Source organism: Corvus hawaiiensis, chromosome 8 (genome assembly GCF_020740725.1).
Source record: "Corvus hawaiiensis isolate bCorHaw1 chromosome 8, bCorHaw1.pri.cur, whole genome shotgun sequence".
NCBI classification, from domain to species: Eukaryota; Metazoa; Chordata; class Aves; order Passeriformes; family Corvidae; genus Corvus; species Corvus hawaiiensis.
Genome location: NC_063220.1, coordinates 18559643 through 18570600, shown reverse-complemented (window position 1 = coordinate 18570600; position 10958 = coordinate 18559643). Strand labels below are relative to the sequence as shown.

Below are 10958 nucleotides of genomic sequence, written 5' to 3'. Positions count from 1 at the left end.
AGTATTCCTCCTGTCCCCTCATCTCCCTGTAAGAACTAACAACAAAAATATCAACTGGTATCATGAGAAATGTTAGTGTAAAGTCCAGGAAAGGTTAAAGATAGATCCCCACCCTCCCTCCCTTACCACCCTGATACCCCCCACCCCAATTGCACCCATTCCTCTTACCATAAGTTTTGCTATTAAAGTTTGGATGTGTTTTGATAATAAGAATCTTCCATCTTCTACCTTAATACATATACCAACTCAGGAGATTTTTTTTTCTCACAGCAAATACTGCTCTATTTTTGGCTCAAAAAACCCCCAGATACCTAGAGTGAAATGTGCATATTTTAAGTTCCACGGAGATTGTGTAGCCAGTCTGATTATTAATCCCATACAGTTTAATTTAAAGTTGCATTTTTGTCAAACACCGAAATAATTTCACGGATAAGTGAATTGTCAAGATTTTGGTAGCCTCAGGGTGTTTGCAGACCTTATTTTCACAATATCTTCATAAAATAACGCCACTCTAGGAATGAGAAATTTGAACAAACTTTATGTACGGAGTGGGGCGAAAACCACCTCATTAAATCTGTGGCAAGCCCCTGGCTGTGGTGGAACTGCCACCTTTCCAAGCACAAGTGCAGGAGTCCCTCAGCTCCAGGCTCAGCTTGTCCATTTGTTCTGGCCATCCACCCACCCTGCAGGACCTTCCACTGTCCTTGAGCAAGCAAAAAGATGGCAGCAGGACACCCTGGAGAAGAGTGTCTGATGTTCTGTGGATACAGAGGAGACCCACCCTTTCTTGGCAATGACACTAAATTTTCAAGCATTATGGTCAGCAATCTTTCCCAGCTGGCCCAAATATAGCACATGTAAAGACAACAGGGAAGTGTCACTGAGAGCACAATCACTATAGAATTACTCATGATACATGAGTATACCAGAGCAAAATATGCATTTTCACTCATTTTGTCAGGAACAGGATTTTCTATGCTTGTTCTACTTGGGGACTTTAGCACTTGGACTCCCAACAGTTAAACATCCTAATGTTGAAAAAAATTCTTCCATTTCCTTTTGCAGGAGGTAATTTCTCTTCTCAGCATCTTCACGAGCGCGTTCAGAATTCCTCAGCTTTATCTCCAGCATCGTGTATTTCTTTCGTTCTTGATCCAGTTCTTCTTCTAACCTAACCACTTGGTTCCTCAGGTCTGCACTTGTTTCTTCAATTCTTAAAACCAACAGAGAGAAAAAAAAAAAGGCTTTTTAAAGTAGCTGGATAAATACAGCTGATAACTAATAAATTTAAGTTGTTCCTCTTAGAATATGTTAATGCTAAGAGGAAGTTTTAAAGCAATAATAAATAATATTAATTGCCATTTCTATATGCCATTTCATTACTGTTGAATTTAAGGGCAGAGATTCCTTGGAATTGGGGCTTCCTTTATTTGTATCATGTGAAAAATGCTCAAATCTTAAGCATTGTTTTCTACTTTCCAGCACCATACTGGAGAGCTGAGATGTATTAACTCCTCACTTAGGCAGAGTTCAAGTATATAATAATCTTTTAACCTCTGTTTTCATCCTGTATTTCTCTATGTGGATATCCAGTACAGAGAAACATCCTTGGGGATCAGATAGGAATGAGGTCACAATCCTTCCTCACCATCCATTTGATGGTATTTTCTGTAAAGTTTATCACTGACATTGGGGTGGGGTACAGGATTTTACAAAACTCAACCTTTCATATAAGGAAGAATCAGAGGAACAGTTTTTAAATGTATCTGGGCACAAAGCTCTGAAGCAAAATTCAGGGCTTTTCACTGAGGAAGTTGAAGAACAAGGTTCATGGTTTTGTGATTTGAAGAAGCACAGAAGGCACAGCATTTGCTGTCCTCCCTCTTGTGTTTCCCAATCACAAGACTGAGAAGTGGTGTTAATACTGAGGAAGGAGTATTTTCAGTTAGGCATTACTAATCACTGGAATATGAATTTAAAAATTAGGCTTTTTCAGTGAAAAATGCCCCTCCTCTAAATAAAATAAATACAATCTTTAAAAATAATTTCAAACCCAAAACCACCCCCACCTCTTATTGATCAGTCCAACACTCAGCTGTGAAGCTGGGGTGTGGCATCCCAGTGGAACTGTGAAGGGGTTATTTTTAGGCAGGGTAACTGATTATCAAGAAGGCCATGCTACTGACTCCATGACAAACGAAAAAAAGGGGGCCTTTGACAGTCCCAGAAGGGTCTGAATTCCATTTTATGACCAAGAGGCAGTGCAATGCCTCACCTTAAACTTTTCCTTTCTATTCTTTAAGTACAGCTAAAGATGGCAGTTTGATTATTGTCACAATTTTCACAATGAATCGAAGTCCCAGGTCCACTGATCTGCCCCAAGTCCAGCAAAAAGCAGCCCCCACGGATGAAGGCAGACCTTTATCTCCAGCCAGCTGGCTTCTGGAATACAACACTTCTGAAGCTGGGATGCTTCCCTACACACACGTAACAGCTCTGAGCTGCCAATTGCATTTTTCTACCACTATGTTTAGGGGTCAGCTACAGCAGCCTGGGCCGAATGACACGGCCACAGTACTTACAGCATTTCTACATTCCTAACAGTCCTCTCTAAATACTTACACTTTCTTAAGAGTCCCAGATGGTAAACATGAATTACTGAAACTCAACAGAGAATATCTGATAATTATATTAACCTTGAGGGAGAAATGCTCTGGAACAGAGTGGTTACAGAAAGGCCATAAAACTTGCCTCCCTCTGACTAAGAGAGAGAAAATGGGCAGTTGATGATGAGAAATAACAGCTTTTCCATCAGCAAGTGTGCCTTACCTCTGCCTCAGGCAGGTACTTACTCTGCTTTCCCTTTACTTATGTATGTGCCAACAAAAAGCTCATATTCTTTCATTAAAACAGGTCCTGCTAGATACACACAGTTCTGCAAACCACACAAGCACATGTACAATTTTGGGGGACTAAATTATCTTCAATAAAATAAAGCTGGTGAGGCAGCCTAAATATTTCCTGCTAAGCAGCCTCCCTTCTTTGCTAGTTCGCTCCTGTCTTTCCATAGTAGCAGACTTCAGTGCAGTCTCAAAAGGAATGTACTTTTGCACACATAAATTGTTGCAGATATAGTAAAAACATGGCAAAATTTTTGAGAGCTGAAAAACTCAGCTTGAAATTCTTAGACATGACAGCACAGTCCTTCAGGCTGTAATCCTGAACAGCTGGACTCATCCTGTTTAATACAAAAAGGCAGTGATTGCATCGTGCCTGGTTTTATGAAAATCTTTAGCTCATTAGGCATTTCCCTCTCAGCTACATTACCCTGTGAGACCTGGCCAATTCAGAGTCCTCCCCTTGAGCCACAGTGCTCTCTGCCCCATCCAGCTGCAGGGGAAAGGCAGGTGTTGGAGCTGAAGCAGCTCAACAGCTGGAATGAAGAACAGGTCTTCCTGGATGCCCCTGATGTCAGCAGCTTAAGACCCCATTGGAACAATTTTACTGATAAGAGATGGAAAACCATCTCTTCCCCCAGGCAGCGGGCAAGAATTTGCAGCTACACATTTCAATGTTCTGCAGCCTGGTATTTCTGTTTATTACTCTGTATCCCTGCAACAAGGCTTGCCAGGGCAGCTCTGCACAATTAAATGCAAGGCACATACCCTCACCTCCCTCCCATTGTGCATCAGTGAGGCATCTAAAAAACACCCATGTAAGCCATGAACTTCCACCCTCAGTCACAGACCCTTCCCAGTACTCCATGCTAGCAACTGCTGGTGTTCTCATAAGCTCTTACACCTGGAACACAACAAGGTGGGGCTTTTCTCCCACTCTGGGATGTTAGGTGGGAACTGAAACTGCTGCACAGCCTCGTTCTCCTTGCAGCTCCACACACCAAGGCAGTACAATGCAAGAGGCAGAAACGCTGCACGGGCTTGCAAGCCACCACCAGAGGAAATCATAAAATAAAGCAGAAAGATAGCAAGTGGAATTCCTACCTTAACAACTGGCCCATGGGAAGAGATTACAGTTCAGATACACTTTTGAGAAACTACCCTAACAAGAAAAAAGTGCCAAAAAATACAGCCTAAAGCTGTGCTATACAATCCCAACAGTCATACATGCTTTTGGTACCATGTTTGGGAGACTGACAGCATTTCCATACCTCAATGTCCAATCTGAGTTTTAATAACTGAAGGAGTATAACAGCAACACCTTAACACAAAAAAAACCCCAAACCCCAAGAACTCAACTCTGTAAGAAATGTGACTACAGCCCTTCTTCAGTGCAGAGTACTGGTGCTGCAGAGCAGCATGTATTGTAACATGGTGTGCAATTTTGCACATGGCTGTATATTAAAATATATATAGTTCTTTTAAGCATCAATATTTCATGTGCCTGTTTCCCTAAATACTTTCCTGAAAGTCATTCTATAAAGCACATACACTCATAAAACCTAATATACTAACACACACAAATTAATAAATATGACTCCCTCATTAATACTTTCCACTTCCTACATCCCCAGCCCTTACACACAGCTCTCCTGAAAACTGAAAGGAATTTTTCTGAGCTCAGGTGGAAAGTACAGCACCAGCAGCTGTGCAAAGAGACACCAGTTGGCAAATGACACAGTTCATGCTGCTCCCCCAAGCCAGGCTGCCCCATCAGCCCCATCAGCCAAGGACCACTCTGCATCAAAAACCAAAGTGAGGTTTCTGTAAGTTCAACACAAAAGGGCTCCTGACAACGTTGTAGCTGAGATGCAGTCCCAATACCACCACCTCAAAAAAACCTGTGGAAAATAGTGAAGAGCAGTTTCCTCAAGAATGCTGCTGTTGGGAAAAGCAACAAGAAGCCCTCAGTTTCAGACTGGTTTGGTACAAGTATCAGCACCTGCACAGATCAACAAAGTTCCTTTTTGAGGCCTGACCATCATGGGTCCCAATTTCTCCCTACAAGATGTTTGCTATGTTGTTTCTCTGAGGACATTAAGAGCAGACTTTGGCATTACCTGTGCAGTTCTCATTTACAGTGAAAACACCGAATATGAAGTATTGTATTTCCCGTTGTCAATAGAAATCCCCCTTCTTTGGTGTTTTTTTTTTCTTTATGTTCTCTTAAATCAGAGGAAGGAAAGCTGGATTCAGAGAGTAGCAAGGAAAAAGTAGAACCAAATCTGCTGTTACCCAACCCCAAACTTTAGGACTAAGAACCTGACACCCTTGGTAGCCCACACCCATGTTCAGACAGGGAGAACGTTGACAGATAACTTCCTTGTGCCCCCTGCAGATGACATTACCTTTTGATACTAGTCTCATACTCAGTCCTCTGTTTGCTCAGTTCTGTCTTTAGCTCCACCACCAAGCTCTGTAAGGCCCTGGAGCATTGGACAGAGTCTCGGGAAGCTGCAGCTGGGTCACTCTGTTCGCTGCTGCTGCTGCTGCAGGCTTCAAACCTGTCCATGCTGTTCTCCAGATCTGCTGTCTTGACCTCACTCTGAGACAGTGAGCCCTGAGTTACCCACTCAGTTTTTAGGGAGCTTAAAGCAGAAGAGTCACTAGCCCGGCAGGCTGGGCAGCTGCTCACTGAGTCCATCACGGAGATCTCACAGGATGATGTAGACCAGGTGGTGCTGGCCATGCTGTGCGTGCTGAGGGACAGGCTGGATGAAGGGACGTTGTCGTAAGTGGAGAGTCTCTGGGAGGAACACGAGTCTTTCACTCGTTCCCCAGAGGCTGTCCGGCGATGGCCTCGGAGGGAGTACAGGCCGTTCATCAACCAGTTCCCGCTGGAGGAGAGGTTGGGGATATCTAAGGATGAGCTGCCCAGCTTTGGACTCACAGACCGCGCTCCCTGCTGGCGGAAGGAGTATTTCCATGGAGGCAGCGTCTGCACTCTTTTACTGGGGCTTGTGGCAGGCTGGGCTGATTTGCCACTGTGCTCTGGAGGAGTGATTTTCACTGTAGGTCCCGGAGTAGCCTCTAGTGCCACAGCATTGCCAGAAGGCAAATCAGCAGGGCTGGCAGCGCTGTTCTGTGACCTGCTGTCCTCCCCGTCCTCCTCTGAGATCCACTCGACAGTGCTGCGCTGGCGCACAGGTCTGATTTCCAGCTGGCTCCCTGGCACCTCCGCCTGAGGAACAGCAAAGATCCGCCCCTGCTCACTTATCAGTACTGTCATCAGGTGCTGAACTAGCGAGGTGCCTGTGGGTGGAAAACAAAGGCAAGCAGTTGAGGAGACATGGAAGACCTCTGCAACTCACCCCACCTGCTTCCATGACTAGGTTGCACCCAGTTTCATGGTCTAAACAGGGCCAGAGCTACTGCTTATTGTAAAAACACAAATGTCAGCTCAGGCCTTCTGCTGCTGCTCTCAGTGTATAGAGAAACTTGCAGGAAGTATGACACCTGCATTATACACACACTGGCAGACGGTGTACAGCAAGTGCAGAAGGTACTCACGATTATTTAAATTCACAGAAACGTGCTGCTGTTGTTTTCCAGGAGTGGAGCAGACCATTATGAAATAATAGAGAACGCCACTTACTAAACCTAATACAAAGTGCTTCCTAAAAAGAGGAAAGCCTTTAAAAGGGTGAATAAGCAATTCTATTTTGAAGTATTGCCTGAAATAGAGAATAAGGCCAACATACTCAGGGGTTCAAGGCAAGAGCCTGGTTTTATTGACGAGTTTTTGGCCTAATAGCAAGATGTACAGAGCTTACCTACCACTATTTTATGTTTGTGAATGCAGGAAGAGAACTAAATGTCTTGGAGATATGGGCATTCCTAACAATTTAGCTGTCAAACTTCAGGTATTTCTATTTGAAATTCATTATTTAAATTTGAAGGCAGACATAATTAGAGTGGTTTTTGTTAAGATCTCATTATCAGTTTAGTTAGGAGATTGAAATTACCCTGAAGCTAAAAAAAAATTTAGTCTTTCCACTTCTCTGTTATTTTTATCTAACCAATATTCTATTCTCAACTAAAACAAAAAATTGCCAATCCTGTTATGAGTATAATGATTAAGTCTCAAAATCCAGCCTCCGTATCCCAATTTTTTTTACAGTTCAGATCTGTGGCAATACAGAATTCCAGGTCAGATCACTGTAGTGTTTTTATACGATGATTAGGAGAGACCCCAGCACCTGCACGTGTGCACCTGCACACAGTACAGGCACCTCTGCCATCAGATGAGCTGCAGATGAAATGCCTGAGGTGATCTGAACTCAAACTTGTCCCCTGTGCCAGCTGAGCAGAGGGCACGCTGCTGGCCAAGGCTGTGAGAGCCGTACCAGCACTGGCCCGGTGGCCACTAGGGGAAGTCCCAGCATTGCACACAGGCTGACTTCAGTTGTCCCCATATCCAACACTGAATAACCAGCACTGCTCCCGCACTCCCTTCTCGTCCCCGATTTTCGTACCTTCTGCACCTCTAGGGCAAGGTATCAAACCTACCCTTAATAATATGGCCCACATCGCTGTGACAGGCTTTGAATCCCTGAACTATTATAATATGTTAAGTCATGCTCTGAAGTTTTCCTGTTGCCGTACAGTGAGCTGCCATCACATCTGCACATCACCTGTGAAAGAGCTAAAGGCACTGCTGCTGCTAAGGCATGACAATACTGGCCTTCTGTGAAGGATTTGCATCACACAAAATACCATGTCAGCTGTCCCCTACAGCTAGGAAGCAAAACCAGAGCCAAGTTCAAGCATCCTGGGCACAGCATCTCCATCTGTGCCTAATTAATTCATCAATTCTTTTTGCAGGCTTGCCAAAATCCCACAAAACTTTATGCAAAGACCTTGCTAAAACTTGCACCACAGTAATTATGTTTCAGTGCGACCTGGGAGAGGAGCTGTATCCCAGCCCTAGTGTCAGCCTGCTTGATTCATATGGAGGTAGACAATTTTATAGCTTCAGACTTTTTACATCCTAAATTAACAGTGATTTCCAACTCATTTTTCGAATTCTGTGAAGTTTTGATCCATACAGTCTGCTTAGAAGACAGCATTTCTAGTTATAGCCACAGTGGCACAGCCAAAACTACAGTGCTCTCCTCATGGCCCAGATGTTCTCTGCAGGGAGCTGTATAACCACTGAAATGCACCAATACAAAATGATTGCAGTTTGGTACTTAAGCACAGGCCTTCTGGAAAACAGCTGAGCTTTCATTTCAGCAGTAGGTTCAAAAAGAGTTTCAGGGGCACAGAGGCATCTCCACATGGTAGAGAGGAGAGGCACTCCCAGTCCAGTGGTGAATGGGATAAGATGCCAACTGGAATACCCCTCACAGGCCCTGATGAAAGGGGTGGCTTGACTTGTTCTGACTGTGCAGGCAACTGATACAGCTACCAAGGAATGTATGGTTTTCACTTCCAGTGCCAAAACACAGCTGCTGTGCCATCCCACCAGAGCAGCACCTACCTTCCATCATGGTCACCGGATCCTCCATTTTGGGCCGCAGTATGTTTGGTCCAAATACTGTAGCCAGGTTCTGGACACTCATCTTGTTAATGCTGGAGTGAGCCTGAACTTCATCAAGAAACCTTGAAAAGTCCCCACAGAAAAATCAAAGGAGGAGGGAATTCATGAGTAAGTCACTTCTCAGAACATAAACATTCAGTTTTGTCCTGTTTTCATACAACCCTGACACCTGAAATGATTCTAGGAACTACTGTAGCTTAGAGACTCAATATAACCCCAGATCCCTCCTAGTGTATGAACCAGAGAAGACAGGATGTTTTCTGCCAGAAGTACCCACCTAGGAGGGACCCAGCCTTCTACTGGGTCTGAAAGGACAGATTCTTGCATTTTTACAGGAATTCTCCAATTACATGGATTGACTTTGGCTAATTTTCACTTGCAGATGTAAGAGAAGTAATAAGTCATTTTACTCATCTCCTTGTCCAAGAACTAGCAGCCTGTGAAAAGAGCTTTGTGGCTTGGCTTGAATCTAACAAAATACAGATCACAGAATCATAGACTGGTTTGAGTTGGAAGCAGCCTTTAAAAATCATCTCCTTCCACCCCTCACATAAAGAGGCAGCCCAAAAACTGGGAAAATCAGCAAAGATTAAAGGAGACAAAGCTGTGGAGTCCCTGGTAATCCAAAAGAAAGCCACTACTAATCCCACTTCCAAACCAGAGCAAATGCCAGACTGGCTATTCTGAATGCATCTGCTACTCAGCTTGTGTCTTAAATCTTCCAAGTGTTCAGTGTCTGGAATGAGTGTCTATCTTTAGTGGTCTGTAGGTGCTTCTCAAATAAACAATATACTGCGTTAGTATCACTCGTGCCTGCTGCCAAGGCTGCAGGTGGCAGCAATTTGCTCGGTGGATAAACCAAGAGCTTCCTTCAGGCAGGCTGCATTCACTTCCACGTGTTTTAAAGGAGCTGTAACTTACACTTAAGTGGTTTTTGAATATTCATACTTTCAGAGTTTATTATTTGCATATAAGACAGCCTCAAAAAACCTAGAGACTTTTCCAAGTGTTAATTAATTTCACTTACTTGCATATGTATTTGAGGAGGTTGTAGTTGGCTTGGGGCAAATTCTTCACCTGTTTAACCAGTTCCTGGGTACCCTGAGGGACAGGAAAAACAAGAAGCAGAGCTACTAATGTAAATGCTGCAAAGCAGACGTGAGTTTCCTTCAGGACTACAAAGTCCTCTTTCCACAGCCAAATGCTGAACAATAGATAGTAACACAAAGAGGCTTTGCTTCAGAAGAGGTGTCATCCAGTGTGTTGTGCCTTACCAAAAACCCAATGTCCAGGACTCAGTTCAGTTCTCAGTGGAAATCCTCCTGTAAACTTTAATGGTTGATATAGAAGCCTTCAGTTAGTGAGGCCTGCCAGCCTTCAAAGCCTGCCCACTGGCACTGGTATCAGTGTACCAGCAGATGTGCCTTTGCTTACTTGAGACTTGGAAGCATTGAGTACAGTATAAATACATTGCAGTAATGCTCAGTTGAGCAGAGGGAAGATTTTCTTTAAAAAGCTACATGAGTCCAAATCAACTGCCTCCTTTTTAATGATGTACTTCATTTGCAGTCATTCTCACCTGGGACATACTTCTTCATGAAATTTCTGTCTTTACATTAAATGTAAGATGAGACATCAGCTGAAGGAATGACTTAAACCCCCGAAGCTACTTAAATCATCTAATGAAAACCTCTGACTCAGGAGGCTATTGTCCTGCCACAGTACCAAGTATCATTTGCTTGTTCCTGTCAATGCTGCTATTGCCCTGGAAATTTGGTTATTTTTGGAGACAACTCAACCTCTTGTGGAAAAACCGATACTGAAGCACATTTAAGGAAAGAGTGATAGCTGCTCACTACTGATGGAGAAATTCCAGAAGCAACTGGTTCCAAAAAAGTGCAGTTGAACATTCATTTCAAACTCTCCTTGAATTTTTAAGGACTGTTAGGAAGGGAGTTCTGCTGGCCAGACTCTTGCAATGTATTCCTGATTTCTCCGGTCCAGACAAGTCAGAAAGATCCAGAGAGCAGTGCCTATTCCTGCCTTCCTCCTTATTACCTTAAATATATAGCTACTTTTTTATTCTGTACATCCCAGCACAAAAAAAAAAAAAAAAAAAAAAAAAAAAAAAAAAAAAAAAAAAAAAGTTCTCTAATAAAAACCTGAAACTTAAACCAAAATTCTTAAAAGCAGTAACCCCTTTATAATTCCTTAGCTTAAACACTATGCTGGTTTAATGGTGACAGCAATGGAGACACCAATAAAAGGCCAGTCTCTTCTGAAAAATCTCAATCCTCTTCTTTAAACTTTTAAAACTTTTTCAATCAAGGATGGCTGCTACTGATGTGAAGGTTAAGGTCAGTTGTTCAGGTCAACCAGCTTTCAAGTGACAAGTTTGAACCAGAAAGAGGTGAGCTAACAGACCTAATTCCCTCTTGAATTTTTCTCTGTAACCCAAT

General features: G+C 43.3%; 1 protein-coding gene across 6 annotated transcripts in view; it reads right to left on the bottom strand.

The window, feature by feature from the left end:
- Positions 1-362: 362 nt before the first annotated feature.
- ARHGAP22 (Rho GTPase activating protein 22) overlaps positions 363-10958 on the bottom strand; it is a 131624-nt gene continuing 121028 nt past the window's right edge. For all 6 annotated transcript variants that reach the window (XM_048311896.1, XM_048311897.1, XM_048311898.1 and 3 more), the window contains 4 exons: positions 9527-9600; positions 8440-8561; positions 5306-6209; positions 363-1213 (listed from right to left, as the gene is read on the bottom strand). In XM_048311896.1, coding sequence (XP_048167853.1) covers positions 985-1213; positions 5306-6209; positions 8440-8561; positions 9527-9600 — 1329 coding nt within the window. In that variant the 3' untranslated portion in view covers positions 363-984. The remainder of the gene's footprint in view (positions 1214-5305; positions 6210-8439; positions 8562-9526; positions 9601-10958) is intronic.